We start from the raw sequence: 16,638 nt of genomic DNA, 5'->3' as shown, positions 1-16,638 counted from the left end.
AATATTGATTCATTCATATTTTTATTGCTTTAATCCTGCAGTGAGAGATTATTTTTTATTTAAAACTACAGATAAAATTCATGAAAGTTCATTGTTCAGACTGAGCAGAGAATATATATAGTTTTTGTTGTTATAAAGAAATAATCAGTTAATGACTTTGGTATAGTACGACTGGCATTCGAGACGGGTTCTTCTTCACATTTTCCAGAGCGATCCAGTGGGCTGGATTGGACCATTAGCTGAGTCTATTCTGGTCCCTGAGCCTTAAGTTTCACACCCCTGGTTTAGAGGAATGTTTCCCCTCTTATCAGTTTTGTCACAAATTGCTCATTAACTTGTCTGTAAAATTCTGCTGAACATGATCAAGCTTGGACTCACGTTTGGTAACTAAAGGGTCCACTCTGAAAGTGAGTGTATTATATTGAATTTATATGTGATTATTTGTTTTGAATCATATTTAGACACTACAACAGATCATACAACTAACAAATTGCTAATTAGCTACTGGATAGTGCATTAAATAGAATCAAATGTTGACTACGTTTGCAAACACCATATTCGATTAATATTATCATCCCATGTATTACACAGTGAGCCAGTGGCACCCCATGAGAATGCTGTTGGTACACCCCTGTTCATCCAGTTGCACATTAAAATGTCTTTGTCCAGCAGGTGGCAGTGTATGTCTTTGTACGTTTACCCGTTTATGCTGCGTAAACCTAAGTGTCTTCAAAGCAGGTTTAATGTGCAACATAGAAGGATTTATGAGACCAAACTCTCCTCGTGGAGATACACCTGACATGCGTAGGTGTATATGATTGCTTTACTATGTGATTGCCCTCCAGAGTCCAGTTAGATTTACTTTCTTTTACGGTTGTGAACTGATTATTCATCTCTACCGAACCACCCCCTGCTGCTAGCTCTCCTGTGTGTCGCGTGCTCCGCTGTCATAAAAAGCCAGATTTATACTTGGCGGTGACGTCACGGCTGGGATGCCAGGCCCACGTGCGGGCAGCAGTGGGTTCCAGCCTCTGGGAGGGTCGAAAAGCAGCCGGACTGCCCCAGCACAGGCGCAGTGAAATCAAACACGACGCTGTCGGAAACTGATAATCCAGCCGAGCTGCTCCGGATTATCGCGTCTCCTTCTTTTTAAAATTAAAAAAAAAAAAAATCCGAATCTCCACCTCGGTTCGTCCCAGTCCCCTCCTTTTTTTGTTTGATGTCACCTCGCGTCTCCCCTCTCCTCTCCACCCCCTTGATGATGACGATTTGCAAGGAAGATGAGCCGGTGTGAGATTTCCATTGACCTTCGGATCCTCTCAGCAGCACCACAACCTCGTGAAGCGCAGCCGCTACCGGAGCGCCCCGGCTCCTCCCGCCGCCGCTGCCCCACTTAACCCCCCCTCCGACGGCAGAAACACAGGTGCTCCGACTGCCTCTCCTCGCCGCTAATCTTCTGCTTTTTCCTCCTCATCAATCAAGACCGAGGCAGATGCCCCTCGCTCTGTCATCCCGGCTTGTACTATGGTGGAGTTTCCATCTCTCAGCCCTTACTGGCCTCTCATCCGCTTTTTGGTGCCTTTGGCTATCACCAATGTTGCCATCGACCTCGGAGAACAGGTAACGGCTCCGGCTGGCTTGTTTTCAGGTTACGGGAGGGGAGGGGGGTAGGAAGACTCACGGCACCGCAGCTTTGGCTTCGCTAGCGGCGGCTAACGGCCGTTTTATTACTCCGCCGCTGTGACGGGGAGAGTGCTTCGGTGTGTCAACTAGCATCTTTTATTTATTTAGCGTTTTTTTTTTAAATGGCCCCAGAAAACACCGACCGCTTCCCCGAGCTGACACCAGTCATTTCGAGTCTCGTTTAGTCCTCCTGGTTTGGGGCTTCAACTGCGGCTAGCTTAGCCGTGAGGGGTGTCGTGTATGTGACTGTCGAGACATCCATTAGGTTTATGTACATTATTTAGCAAAAGAGGCGGATCTCTCACCCACACGAAGGGCCTGATGTTTTTTTTCTTCTTCCTTTTTTTATTCTGGAAAAAAACAAACAATGTCGCCATTGCTGCCGTGAAACGCACTGAGCTGTCAGTGTTATTAACAGCACGCCTCTTTCCTGTCATTTATCAGTCAATCTGATCCACTTGCAGATGATAGAGAACGGACCCAACATTTTCCTTTAATTGTCATATTTCCTGTCTGGACATTTCCTGTCCTTTCTTAGCCAAATGAGTGATCTCATGGCTGCTTTTTACCCCAGAGAGCCTGTGCAGATAGTGTGAGAATTAAAAACACACACACACACGCACATAGAGGCTTGGAGATGTCAGGATTAAGCTTATGTAATGGCTCTGTAAATAGCACAGAGTCCTGCAAAAAGAGAAAGCAGCTGTAGTTGTGTTTTCTCAGGGTGACTGTGCGTGATCGCTTGTAAAGGACAGGCACATATTCCTCTGTGTGTTTTACTTTTTTTTATTTTTTTTATTTTTTTATTGAAGGACTGTTAAGGGCTGTGGTGCTGTCTGGCTAGAGATAAAGTTAGACCAAGTCACGCTCATGCGGGCTGGTCATGCCTCACGTGCTGTCTCACCTCTTCCTCTCCTCTCCCCTCCCTCCCTCCGTGCCATATCTTTTCCAGGCCCTCAACAGGGGCATAGCCACAGTCAAAGAGGATGCAGTGGAAATGCTGGCCAGCTACGGTCTGGCCTACTCCCTGATGAAGTTCTTCACCGGCCCAATGAGCGACTTTAAGAATGTGGGCTTGGTGTTTGTCAACAGCAAGCGAGACCGGAGGAAGGCTGTGTTCTGCATGGTGGCGGCCGGGGCCATCGCATTCATCCTGCATATCTTGATAGGTGTGTTTAAGGGTTGTTTGTGAACGCCTGATGACAGTGTTTAAACCGCATCCTAAAAATGCAACGTTTTGGTGTTTGTGTGTCTGTACGCGCCAGACCTAAAGAGTTCATTACTGCAGCTTTCACAAAACAATCGAGCGTGGGAAGAAATCTTCTCATTAACCTCTTCTCACCCACCTGTGGCCCCCTTCCCCTTTTCTCCTGCAGCATACACAGATTTAGGATACTACATTATTAATAAGCTCCACCATGTGGATGAATCTGTGGGGCACAAGACAAGGAAGGCCTTCTTGTACCTGGCTGCGTTCCCTTTGTTGGATGCAATGGTAAGCATTGGTTTAAACGTACCAGGCGGGTTTTAATCAACTCTGTTTTGTTTTCTACAACACACCAATATACGGCCCGGCTGCGATCAGAAAAATGGGCAAAATGCCGCTTTGCGTCTCGAGCTGACCTCTCTTTATTGTTTGAAGGCATGGATTCACGCAGGGATCCTTCTGAAGCACAAGTACAGCGTTATCGTCGGCTCTGCATCCATCTCTGACGTGGTGGCTCAGGTGACGAGACACACACCCGCGTTCGCTTTCAATCAAACTTTAATTCACCCGTGAGCGTGTTACGTGATCGCTCTCCTCTCCCGCAGATCGTCTTCGTGGCCATTCTCCTGCACAGTAACCTGGAATGTGTGGAGCCCTTACTCATCCCGATACTTTCGCTGTATATGGGTGCTTTGGTTCGTTTCAGCATCGTCGGGCTGGGTTACTACTGCAACATCCACGACAACATCCCGGACTCCAGCGGGCTTGACGTGGGGGTATGTGCTATGTGCTGACTTTTTTTTTTTTTTTGCATGTTTCGTAATAATAAAACTAGTCTCAAGCACGTCTCCTCTCTCTGTCCCTGCAGGGCGACGCCACCATCAAAAAGATGCTGAGTTTCTGGTGGCCTCTCGCCCTCATCCTGGCCACTCAGCGCATCAGTCGACCCATCGTCAACCTCTTTGTGTCTCGTGACCTCAAGGGCACCAGTGATGCCACAGAGGTGAGCGTATCACTCGTGTTTATTGTATTTCTTTTAATTACGAACTTGCTGCAAACTGCTTCATATGCTATTCTATGCTAATTGTTGCGATGCTTTCACAGGATCGTAAAGAGAGACTTTCGCAGTCTAATCCCCCCCCCCCCTCAAGTTACTGCAGATGTAAAGCTAACAAACTCCCTCTGGAGCTTTCTGGCTTACAGAGATCCCCAACTACTAGAGACAATACAAAGCTGTTTACCAGAATGAACTGGAAATCATTGACAACACTGGCTGCCAGTGGTTTGGGTGATTCACCATGTACATGTGAAACTGAGGGCTTCATAACACTGAGTGAAAACATTCCTCCATGGCTGTACTGTTCGCTGCCCATTGTTGTTCGGGACACAATAACAAGCTCAAGGCCGGTCGCAAACTTTTTCAAAACCCGAACGCTGCTGGGAAAGTGAGAGACGCATGTGCTCCTCTCGCGTCGGCTATTGTTAGGCCTCTATCATTAATTTAGCCGCTTGTGTGGAGCGGGTGGTATTTTCAGCACTAGCGCCGATGTGCTGATGACTTCTAGCTGTCGTGTCTTTGTCATTCCAGGCCGTTGCTGTGCTCACAGCCACATACCCGGTAGGCCACATGCCCTACGGTTGGCTGACTGAACTGAGAGCAGTATACCCAGCCTTTGACAAGGTATTCTCAGACTGTCCCTGCTAGTGTTTACAGTAGAAATAAGTCTGCTTTTTGTCTAGTACACTAATGAGCTTCTCTCACTTGTAGAATAATCCCAGCAACAAGCTGAACGCTGGCAGCCTTGTCACCAAGTCGCATATTAAGAAGTTTACATTCTGCTGTCTGGCGCTGTCACTCACGGTAAGATCTTTCTTTCTTTTTTTTATGCGGGGGGCACAGTGCAGAGTCTTGAGCCACCCCTCACTTCATCGTAATTTGCTTCCAAGGAGCCAGACTTGTAATTTTGCAAGAAGGTTTTCTGTTTGTTTTTTTTTTTTTTGGACATTGGCTGCAATTTTTTTTATTTTTAAAAAAAAAATCATTTTCAGTCCAGTCCTTGTACCTGACCATTTTCACAGGAATGTTAAGCCACTTGACACTTAGCTATAAATCAGTCAAGCAGGAAAAGGCACCAAACTCCACAAACTTGTTGTGTCTAGACATAACAGACCGCTTGGCAAACAACCAATGCTAGATTTTGTTACTAGCAGCTTTTCACGAAACATCATTTATTCCGGTGCTTTAACTTAAATATATGAAAAATGGCAAAGATGACACAGTAAGACAGAATTTTTTTTTCTCCACCAACAGGAAGGTTTACAAAGAGCTATAAGCTGAAAGCTCTGCATGTGTTGGTGTGTTGTGCCAAAATTTGAGAAAATTGGACACATGAAGGACAAAGGAAGTGTCGTCTAATGTGGGGAAAAAAGTCTAGTAAAGACCTGACACAAGATCTACATCTGACCCTCCGGTCGATCTATCTATGGTTACTAAAGCCTCGTCAGAAATGGTCTCAGAAAAGACCAAGGTATGCTAAAGAGAGTTCATTAGAATCTTATATACTGTATTTCCACGTGTGTTTGCACATGTTTCAATTAATGGTTGCAGCTATTTCTCATTTTCCTCTCAAAATATAAAGAAAAGAAAGGTGACTTTTGATTTTTGCACACCATACCGGATTATGTTGAAGCAATTTAACACATCCTTTTTTGTTGTTTTTAGCTCAGAAACGAAAAAAAGCACCTAGTTGCTCTGCAGGCGTTGCTGTAATTTAGCCCCACTATTACTTAAACGTGTTGCCTCACATTTCTAACTGATAGCTTGTATTGAGTTCCAGTGTGTGAGGTGCTGTTTGCTGATCTGACATCTGACAAAAAAAAGCTCCTAGCCCAAGCCAGGTATTCCTGTTTCACACATGGAAAACATGCAAATCTGTTTGGCAGCATTTCCTGATGTTTGTCTTTCAAAGACTAATCTTGAATGTGAGAGTGCAAACATCACTAACCTTTGCGTTTTTGTTTTTTTTGGCAGCCGCCTGCCTTGTTTGCCTACTTTTAATCTTGCCTCATCACAGGTTAAAGATGCTGTCAGTCAGACCAACATGACCAACAAAACTGGTTCAGTGTTCTGCACAAACATGTTCAACATGGCTTTTGCATGTCTCTAACCCTGTTTGCTCTGTACTAAGGTTCTAAGTGATCGACTTTTTAATGACTCATATGTACTCTTCCTTCGCTGTGCCGTCTTGGTTTCAGGTTGCAGGGAGACACATTAGGGTGGAATTTGTGAGCAGGCTAAGGGCCTATATTTATTTATTTTTTGTCCCAGTCCCACCCAAGTTTTAAGAGCATCACAAAATGGGCATTCACATAAAACATGTCATTTAACACATTTCAAAAGCCCCTTGCAGGTATGCTTTTCTGCTAAATAATGAGTGCTCCTGCGTCATTATGCACGCTGCTGCGCACTGTTTTTGTTTCTCTGCTAAATGTTTGGACAGTTATGCCTTTAAATCGGCAAAAACGCTCTTCCTGATCATATTCGCCTTCTGTTCGGTATTAATGCGACGAGTGAGAATGAGCTTTTTCTTCAGTTAGCTGTCCTAACAGCTTGAATAAGAAAAACAGGAAGTTTGTGGCAAAGGTTGGGTCTTTTTTAAGGAGGAGAAAGAGGAGGAGAAGAATGGCACACCAGATGTGGAATCCCAGAGCTGTAAACCTCTATGTGAGGGTGTGTGTTCGGCAAAGCACCACAGGCAGATAGGTGCTGTGTCGAAAACAAGCCCTCATGCTCTGACTTGTATTAATTACGCATGCAGGAAATGCAGCAGAGTGAAAACAACTGGAGGAGGTAGACGAGGCGTATCTGAGGAGGGGAGTGACTAACCTTACGTAACGGATAATTAAATCTTATGCAAACAGACCTTGCTGGGGTGTCTCACCTTGTTTAGAGTAACCACGGTTGAGTCAGGGGAGATTGGCGGCTTCGCTCGGGCCAGATAAATTGCTCGCCTCAAAATTTTTTAGCTAAAGTAATGATAACTGGTGAGGCGACGCCAGGTGAAATCATCAAAAGAAGTAATCCTCACCCAAACTTTGGTTCAGAGGATCAGAAATCTGAAACTTCCTGCGATGTTGAAGATACTGCAGAGCATTGTGTCTTACTATGTCTCCAACCCAAACGACCATTAATCAAAGAAAAGCACCATGATGGTGAGCCACAGGCTTAAAGTGATGCATAGATAAACAGTGATTTAAATAAAGTGGTCTGGTTGCAGTGATGGTGGGATTAGTCGTCATTCATTTTCAGATTAGCCTGCATGAGAAAGACCTGAGTGGGAGAATCTGGGTAGGTGGGTGCTGAGCTAGTGGCAGGTTTGAGCGATCACAACTGCTGGAACATCAGGTGTTGTTGTTTTTTTACTATTTGAAGTGTTTTTACTGGGCAAGAAAATCAATTCAATCTTGCACTTTTGACAGTTTTTAATTTTTGTGAAGGTGTGTAGGGACAAATATCATGACTGACTCTGAAAGGCTCCATTCAACATGCCAGTGAACAGAAAAGTGACTTTTTACTCGTTCCTTGCCATAAATGAGTCAAATGCTGCCGATTGAGAGCAATTATCATCGACCACAGAACCGAACTAAATTATAAAATTGTTGCCTTATAACTTTAATTTAAAAGCCTCCAGACTGAGCGCCTTTCGCGTGTAAAAAGTTAGGACTTTATAATCCAGTCGGCAACTTGGGGTGTAATTTCACAACATTTACTGTGTAATTCTTCTGAATCTGGAGGTGTAATTTTCAGTGCCTAAAAAGAGTAAACACTAGTTTTGGTAAGAAGAAGTAACAATGAGTACCTTTTTTTTATTCACTAAGTTAGAAGGGGGAAAAAAAGAGTCATCCTCCCTCCTTCTTCAGTTTTCACAGCCATCCGCTGCACTGCATGTTTAACATCCTGGCTATGTAGTATTAATAATGTAATATGTAAACTTCTGGTTCCACCACAGAGTGCACCACACAGGACTGGAGTTTAAACCCAGAGTTCGCTGCATCTCTGTGACGGTGGGATTAGTCATCATTCATTTTCAGATTAGATGGCATAAGAGAGACCTGAACGAGAGAATCTGGGTCGATGGGTGCTGAGCTAGAGGCAGGTTTACAGAGCGATGAAAACTAGAGCAGTAACAGGTGGGGGTTTTTTCAGCTGGTGTTGCATTTTACATTTATCTGTTGAGACTAGTTTAGAGTGATAAGATGGTGTGTTAGGTCTGTGACAATCTGGCAGCCTGTTTAGAGGGCACCTCATATCAGGACTTCTCATGACCCTGAATTAGATTACAGTTTTCACCCGTGGGTGAACTCTGTGGGGATTGAGCCCTACTGGAGATATTTCTTGTGTGTGATTATATCATTCTGCTTTCCATTTGTCAACTGTTTCAAAGTGTGGATCACCGCCTCACCCAGCAAGGCCAAATTTGTGTACGAGGAAGCTGGAATGCCCAGCAGAATTAATAGTCTGTTCTCTACTTATTCAGGTTTCAGAGAGAGCTAGGGTGACAGCATGTGACAGGAAGTAGTTACACAAAGCAGCAGGAAAGCAAGTAGAGGTGAGCGAGGACTCCTGGAAGGTCTGGGTGCTTTGCATAAGGCTGAGAGTAGACTCAGCAGGTGAGGATGATTAAATACGACACCAGGTGATCGAGTGCATTTTATTTACATGCTGGTTGTCAGATGATCAGATCATCAGTGTTTTGTTCCAAGTTGAGACATTTCAGGAATCCCGAAAAACAGCTGGAGGACGGCAAGTACTTGTAGTTGGTAACAAATGGAGAGTGGCTGTTGGTTAGTCAAAACATGAATGCATCTCCGGGAACTCCAGAGGGATGAGCTATGAAGCAAATTTGACAAGGTCAGACTTTTTAGACAAAACATAAAAAACCCAGTCAGCGATAACTACGGGCGTGATAACCTGTTATCAGCTTTCTCTGTTAACCCAGTCTTCCTGTTTCGGGCTCTGAGCACGCTCACATAAAAGGGGAGGAACTGAGCATAAAAATCTTTATTTTCTGCATGTGAATTCATTTGACTGTGCAGTGCATTTCGCTGCACTGTGCAGCATCCTTCTGGCGTGACTTGGATTCAGCTCAACCGGTTGCACGTTGCAATCTGCATGACCTTTAAGGCATGCTTTAAGCTGAACGAATCACTGAATGCACACGACCTGTTCCCAGACCACGGTATGTGTTCAGCATTAGCTGTGATGACCTGCCACATTAAAGAGAGCGCTTGTGTTGTGACACTGAATACTCTAGCTTTAGGCTCAACATACCTCCCTCACTCATTAATCTCTCTTTATAGAAGAGCCCCTCTGATCTAAGTCCAAGTGCGGCGTGCAGAGAAACTGTTTTTACAATTCGAAACAAAGCGATGTATTATTCATGTTCAGATCAGTTTGCTGTCCTGTTTAACACTATTAATGCTCCGCTCGCAGGGTAATTGCTTTGAGATGGCTATAGTAATGTTGCACGTGCTTCGGAAACGCCTTCTAGGAACAATAACGCCGTCCATCATGCGTTCGCTCGCTCGCTTGTTTTGTAGGAGCTTCAAAGGGGCCCGCGTCCGGTCCGAAGCCCCTCGAGATAATGAACTAATGAAATCTAATGAGGCATAGCGGGGGATAAATTAATTTAGTCTTTGTTCGTTTCCTGCACAGCTTTGCTTTGTGGTGTTTTGGAGTCCTCATGTGTCAGAGAAGATCCTGGTTGATGTAATTGGAGTGGAGGATAGTTTCGCTAAGCTGTGCGTGGTCCCACTCAGGATTTTCTCCTTTTTTCCCCTGCCAGGTAAGACGTACCTTTTTTCTCTTTCAGCTTCATTTTTGCTCCCAGCTGTGGTTTGTACTGGTGTTTCGTTCGGACAAGTGAGGCAGTGTTTCTGTTTTCTGTGTGTTTGCAGTGACTGTTCGGGCTCATTTGACTGGATGGCTCATGACCCTGAAAAAGACCTTTGTGCTGGCCCCCAGCTCGGTTCTGCGCATCATTGTCCTCATCACCAGTCTAGTTGTGCTGCCTTATATGGGGTAAGCTGCCACTTCAGAGAGCACTGAGAGGTTCACAGAGGTCAGCGCTGTGAGTCAGGATTACAGTTATGCAATACGTAGCTGCGGTTTCTCACTTTTTACTCCTGACGGGCAAATTCACGTCCGCACCGGTCCATGTTTAATTCACGGTGTTCAAAACTTGATCTGCTCCTTTTTTGTGTGTGTTTCAGGGTTCACGGGGCCACACTCGGGGTCGGATCCCTCCTCGCTGGTTTCATAGGGGAGTCCACAATGGTTGCTATAGCAGCCTGCTATGTTTATCGACAACAGGTGAGAACACCTGGACTGAGGTCATTCTAAACATGAGTACACACCTCTTTTTGCATTTCTTTCTTTCTTTTCTTTTCTTTTTTTCTGCTCTTTATGGGTCTGTGAACAGACGGCGTGTGCCTCACTAATTATAATTTTCCTGTTTAGTCATTATCCTTCCATCAAAGCACACATGCGAGGAGAAGGCTTGGGCATTTTTATTTATCCCTGTGCATGGGCTTAAAGTGGACCTGCTATGCTTCTCCTAGCTTTCTCTCATTACTGTTGGATTACTGGTGGATGCTCACGTGAAACTTGGCCAAAGTTTGAAATAACATGTTGGTGAACCACAAGCTCAGGCTTCAGACTGATCTCTGTGAGGTCAGTGACAGTGGCCATCCCTCAGGCTTCAGTCTTGCACTCCTAGAGATTAGTTAGCAACCACAGGTTGAATTCCCAGACCAGTTGGCAAGTGGCTTCTGGCAAAGACGGCGCTACACAAAAAAATATATATCCTCCTTGTCATTGCTTTGGTCACTAAAACACCAGAGTGGCCCGTGGTTTGTTGGGAAGATAGCAACACGTCTGCAAACGCACTGCCCTCCTGTTAAACCGGAGTATTAACAGGATGATGATTGATTGGTCATAAGGGATCATCGGATTGCTTGGATTTTATCTCTAATTTTGAAAATTGCATTTCCTCAAAATATAAATTAATTTTTTATTTTTTTTTTTAATTTAAAGCAACAAATTAAATTGAAACTGTGAAGTCCAATACAAATTGGAAACAAAGTTCGCTTTCAAAATAAAAGTTTACTGGTTGCAGGTCAAGCTCAGCTTTTAATTTGAAGGTGAATGGTTTCACTACCAAAGCAGTCCAAGGAGGTTTTTAGTGCAGAAGCACTCTTTGTGATTTGTGACCTGTCAGGGAATTTTTTTCCATAGCAACGAAGGTCACCGAGGGTCACTGTTTGTAGGCCTTTGTGACCGAGTCTAATACAGTCACCTCAGGTACAGAACTCCCGGCCACTGTTTAATGTTTCTGTTTACAAGGAGCAGCCAACCAGTAGAAAGCTTGCACAAAGGAGGAGGAGCTAAAACAACAGACAAGTCGAACTAACAGCATGATTATTATGGAGGATTATTTTGAGCTGTAAGTTATGCAAAGCTCCTCTAGCAGAATTCTAGAATTAAAAACAAAACAAAAAAAAAATTATGAAGTTGACATCATCATAAAATGTCACCTTTAATGTTCTGTTTGTCTTTAAAAAAAAAAAAAAAAGTAAAATTGAAAACGGTACAGCTTTAATAAACTTGTACTTGCTATTCTGTGACCACACCTCTCTGATTGTCAGAAATATAACATTCTCTTTGTTTATTTTAGGAAAATGTTAATTTGTAAGGACAGCCGGTTTCAGATGAACAACCTTGTTACTCCCGGCATCCTGTTGAAGCAGCAAGCTGCACCGTGTTCATGTTGTATTAAAAAAAAAAAAGTATCTGAAAACATGGCGTTTCTTCCATTTTAGGCAAATAAACAATCTCCAGCTTTGCTTTTTATTTTAAAGGAATATTTATGTTTGCGTTTCATGAATGGTGCATCGTATTTTTCTACTCAATATGAATCAGTAGTCAGCCTGGCTTTGCATGAAGACATAAAGGAAAGTTGGTCTTTCCCTGTTTAAAGGAAACTAAATCTGCCTACAAGTAAGGCTAAAGCTCTCTGATTAACACCTTACAGCTCATTAATCCGCACAAAAACACCTAATTGGATAACATAACAGGCTGAGATCATAGCCAGAAGGCCGTGGTGTTTCTTGGCTAAAACGCTGTGCCCTCCTGGTGTTTGAGCCAGGCAGCTTCATGGTGAAATCATTGTGCTCAGCCAAGAAATAATCAGGCACAAACCTGCAAACTGCTTTTTTACACTGTTTTTATCCAGATTAAACAGAGATGTAAGGTGTTAATTAGTGACTTTAGAGGTGCTGCTGGATGGATTTTGTAACCTCTGGACTCAGTGGCTTCATTTTTACTCATTTGATTCAGCACAGCAACGATTTTGTTTCCATTTCCCCCGTCTGCTTTGTCCACAGAAAAACGAGATGTCCAATGAGCTGGTGGTGGAGGGCGAGAACTCGGCCCCCATGAGCGAGGTGTGCTCCAGGAATCAGATGGATGCCATCGAGGAGCTCCAGGAGGAGGACGAGGAGGAACAGGAGTGAGATCCGAGGGAGCGGAGGAGGAGGAGGAGGAAGGTAAAGCCGAGCTCAATGTGGGACATACGGTGCTGGAGGAGAGAGGGGACCTCCCGAGTATGGTTTTGGTTTCAGAGGTCCCCTCGACAGAACTGAGGTCTTCTTCTTCACCTCGACCACCTCACCATTAATGCGCACACTGTAAAGAAAGCCATGCACCTCCACGTGTTCATCCATCAATGTAAATACCGTTAGCGTCTTCCGATCTTCAGTGCTCATAATCTGCGGGGCGTAATAATCATTTTCATGTGTTGGTAAACAAGGGAAATCGACACGGGAGAGCTCTTCCTCCTCAGCGGCGAGAACGGAAGCGTCTGTCGAGTGGTGGTGGAGTTGCCAAAAGAGTTCTTTATGTTCTTTAATCGACGATTAAGCAGCAAGGCCTTGCTTGGATTCAGATATAGACATACTGTGGGACTTGTTGGGTTGTGCAATCGTATTTTCCATACAACGGTGTACAGATTATTGTTGTTTTATATAGGTAATGCATCGTGTATATTTAATTGCCCAGGGGGGTCAGGAATCCCTCGTTATATATCACTGCGTGTTTCAAAACGAACCAAAATGCCAAAAAAATAGTCATGATTGTTCTCTTTCCATGCAGTCTGGGAGTCAACTTTTGTTTTGCCCAGCATTTTCCTGGTGGTATTCAGGCTGTCATATGTACTGTATATACTGTAAAGGCATTCTTATTTGGCAAATAAATTGCTTTATTAATAATCTTCATGCTTACCTGGAACTGGCTTTACCTTCTTGTTTCTTTGAGTCTAACAGATACCACTGCAAAATCATGTTTATTTTTCTCCCCCTGAAGTGGATGTTATACATTTCTGTCATGTACACAGTGGTGGGTGCTCACAGTATCGATACACTGTACTTATTTGAAGCTTGGGCTATGTACAAGTAATCAATGAGGGTTTAATAACTTCAAAAATTATATTTTTTTTCCTTCTCTTGTGTGTTGCTAAAGTTTAATAAAGGGGATTTTCATATAAAAGCAACCTTTTTGCTGCTTCCTCGGGAGGAGGGTCGCTCCACAAGTTTAAATTGACGGTTTTGCACCAGATGCCCCTCCTGATACAAATCCCCTTGGGGTTGTCTTCAGCTGGAATCAAACCAGCAGCCTTTCACTTGTTAAATGTGTAAACAAGTCCATGTTATGTGGTCAGAAAATTTGGTTTTGTAAAATATTCCCACTACTCTGCAAGTTTGGAGGGTTTTAATTAAAAATGCCAGTTTGGTTGTGAAATAAATTTTAATCTTGTGTTTATTCCTTCAGGAAAGCCAAACAGACTGTTGTATGGAAGCTCATTTCTGCCACAGAAACACATTTGAACAATAATTCCCAGGAAAGATTTTGATTCAAATATCTATATTTTGAGATAATTGACCTGAAATTTTAACTTGTCGATGGAAAATGTTTTTATTCAGTAGCAGAATAAAACTTCAGAGCTCCGTTTTCAGTGACCAGAGTAAAGTTTCACTAGATTGCCGTCAGTATTTTCAGAGAACAAAATTTTTCAAACTAAGCTGACGTTTCAGCCTTTTTCCCCACATGAATGCCTGCTAACAGAAATATGAAAGCAGTTTCACACAACCAGTGAGTGAAAGTTAAACCTACTGTTCTCTCCCACAATAAGCAGGTAACCATTGTTAAATCTGCATTATACTCCGTCAGAGAGCGTGCATGAATGGATCTGAGATAATGTAATTTACTGGTTACAAGTTTGGTTACGGCAGAATCTTTTTTAGGCCTGTATTGTTTTATTTTTGGCTTTGAAAGCTAAAGGGAACTGAATTTATAGTGGATTTTGGACTCTTTCAGCTTAGTTTTTTTTAATTCATTATATGACATTTGTGTCAGGGGTGAGATTTAATAAGTTTAAAACATCTATTAAAATACATACACTGTTTTCATAAATCTGTGCAAGTCTCATCGTGCGGGCTCTGTTGACAAATTTGACCAATCTTGCAAAACTTTTGTGATTACAAACTAATGTTTTTGTTCTTTTCAACATCTGAATTTGGTATTAACAAAATAAAAACGCTGGCAAGCGAAGGAAGCGGTGCTCACAAGCACCAGGTTCAGATGTCAGGCGAGGGGCAACCAATCAGAAGAAAGTGGGCTTTTACTCTGACAACCTCCCCCAGTACCCTAGATCATCAGGGTTGACAATTCAGTATATAGATGTGGCTATCTACACATCTATCTGGAGTAATTTCCAGGTTTTTCCAAGGGTATACCTAGACCTGATGCGTAGCCAGTCATTTTGTTCTGGAAGCAGGTCAGACACCAGTTCGGGAAAGAGAAACAAGGGTGACCAGAAGAAGGTATCCGAGGGTGAAGAATTAAAATATGCAAGTCTTAAAGAGATGGCTTGTTTCGCACAGAGGATGAGCTGCATAAAGACCCAGTTTAAGATGCTTTTAAACTCATCCTCATCCTGTTTAACACAACTTTATTCTAATTGGCTGCCCCTTGCAAACTTGTGGGTGGAGCTTGTGAGATGACCATATTAGAGATATCCTCTCCCTCACTGACCTCATGCAGAGCCAAGATTAGAAAAAAGAAAACTCTTAAATGGGATGAAAACGATTACTTGTGCATATGCTGAGCACACTGGCCCTATTTTAAATGAGCATCCACTATTGTAATAGTATACATAAGACAAAGAGGAAAGATCCACTTTAAGAACGTTTTTACACTGTTTTATTTTGTCTACAGACCTCAATCCAGAACTTTACCCCCACCACCCCAAAAAAATCATTTTATTTAAATGCTGTCCAAAACTTTTGACAGTGCAAGAACATTCCTGCAAATGGCATAACATTTTCTTTAATCACCTTTACCTGCTCTGGAATTAAGACATAAATGGCCTCTTATCACCAATATCCAACATTCATTCTTACTGTGCATTATTTCTAAGGCAACACGGAGGACCAAGCGAGCCTTTTCTGAGTCCAGCGGCTGGTGGTTGGGTCTGTTGCCAGTGTTAGCAGCAACATTGGCACATTTCTTCCCTTCAGAACAGCTTGGTTAAAAGGCAGCATGTTACACATTGAGTTTAACACACACATACACACAAAGTCAAACACACATGCACACACAGACTGCCACAAATCACACCTCTGACACAGAGGATGCGAGTAATCTTCTGATCGTCATCTGGTGTTGAACCTGATAAATCGTCCAACCCTTCATTGACTAATTCAGTTGCTTCACTTAATGAATTTAGACGGTCACACTTGTTTTAAAAAACTAAACAATAAATTAACACTCAAAGTGCCCAACATCCAGTGTAAATACCATCACCTAAAGTTTTTGGCGCTGTTGGCAGCTTCACTCAAAATTTTACATTAAAAAAAAAAAAAAAAGACTTCTGAGAAAATTTGGGCTTTTTTTCCTTCCAAAATGACACCCTGCAAAGGAATCTGCGTCTATCTGAGAAAATCACAGGATATCCGATATGTACACATATCCAAATAGAAAACTGTGTATACAGTACAGTGTGTACAAGAACATGTAAACCAAACCTTGTACGTGGTCTTGAATCAGCATTTTGTTGTGTGTTGGTTTTTTTTGTTGTTTTTTTTTTTAAAGGAATAGGTCAAGATTTTTGGGACGTGTGCTTATTTGCTGAGTTAGACATGTGAAGCAGGAGGCAGTCAGCTTAGCTTAGCATAAGGACTGTAAGCAGGGGGGGGAGACAGCTAGCTGTTCTCTGCCAAAAACATAAACTGTATACAGAAGATGGACACAGTCACTGTGACGTTATGTTTGCTTAATGGCCTTAAGCACTTTGGTTTTTGGGGCCAGATGTGTCAACGTGTCAGCTAATGCTCGCAAGGTTATCCAGAAAGCTCCACATACAGACTGTATGGGTGCAGTGCATAGACGGATACGCTCCGTAATCAGTGCAACATTCAGGCAGTAACTCACTACAACTGAAGCAAAAACTTATAGAATGGGCCCTACTACACAGCAGACCATAATATTTGTCAAACAGTACCAGTTGACTAGTTATTTAAATGTTGCCCTCCCCCCGCTAGTCAGCTGCTGAAATAGCTGGTTAAACAAGCAGCTAAAGCCAGGTTTAACCACATTCTGCACCGGGGTGTGCTTGCATGAATGAAAAAAGGAT

The 16,638-nt window shown here is 43.1% G+C and overlaps 1 protein-coding gene across 1 annotated transcript; it reads left to right on the top strand.

Moving 5' to 3' along the window:
* The first annotated feature begins 964 nt into the window (after positions 1 to 964).
* On the top strand, positions 965 to 13,749 carry ankha (ANKH inorganic pyrophosphate transport regulator a). The gene is made up of 12 exons (XM_005738850.1): positions 965 to 1,620; positions 2,636 to 2,852; positions 3,060 to 3,178; positions 3,326 to 3,409; positions 3,496 to 3,666; positions 3,759 to 3,893; positions 4,479 to 4,571; positions 4,659 to 4,751; positions 9,606 to 9,735; positions 9,848 to 9,971; positions 10,163 to 10,262; positions 12,335 to 13,749. The coding sequence occupies exons 1-12, from the start codon at positions 1,525 to 1,527 to the stop codon at positions 12,461 to 12,463; spliced, it is 1,491 nt and encodes a 496-aa protein (XP_005738907.1). The 5' UTR covers positions 965 to 1,524; the 3' UTR covers positions 12,464 to 13,749.
* The last annotated feature ends 2,889 nt before the right edge of the window (positions 13,750 to 16,638 follow it).

The sequence above is a fragment of the Pundamilia nyererei genome, unplaced genomic scaffold (genome assembly GCF_000239375.1).
Source record: "Pundamilia nyererei isolate P.nyererei 1_Seehausen unplaced genomic scaffold, PunNye1.0 scaffold00087, whole genome shotgun sequence".
NCBI classification, from domain to species: domain Eukaryota; kingdom Metazoa; phylum Chordata; class Actinopteri; order Cichliformes; family Cichlidae; genus Pundamilia; species Pundamilia nyererei.
Note: the sequence above shows the minus strand (reverse complement) of the source record. Positions and strands in the feature narration are given on the sequence as shown.

What these genes read in the sequence shown, in the direction of transcription:
- ankha (XM_005738850.1), top strand. Translation starts at nt 1,525, where the DNA reads ATGGTGGAGTTTCCATCTCTCAGCCCTTACTGGCCTCTCATCCGCTTT. An exon ending in CTCCTTTTTTCCCCTGCCAG is followed by an intron (nt 9,736 to 9,847) that starts GTAAGACGTACC and finishes GTGTGTTTGCAG; the next exon opens with TGACTGTTCGGGCTCATTTG. An exon ending in GTTGTGCTGCCTTATATGGG is followed by an intron (nt 9,972 to 10,162) that starts GTAAGCTGCCAC and finishes TGTGTGTTTCAG; the next exon opens with GGTTCACGGGGCCACACTCG.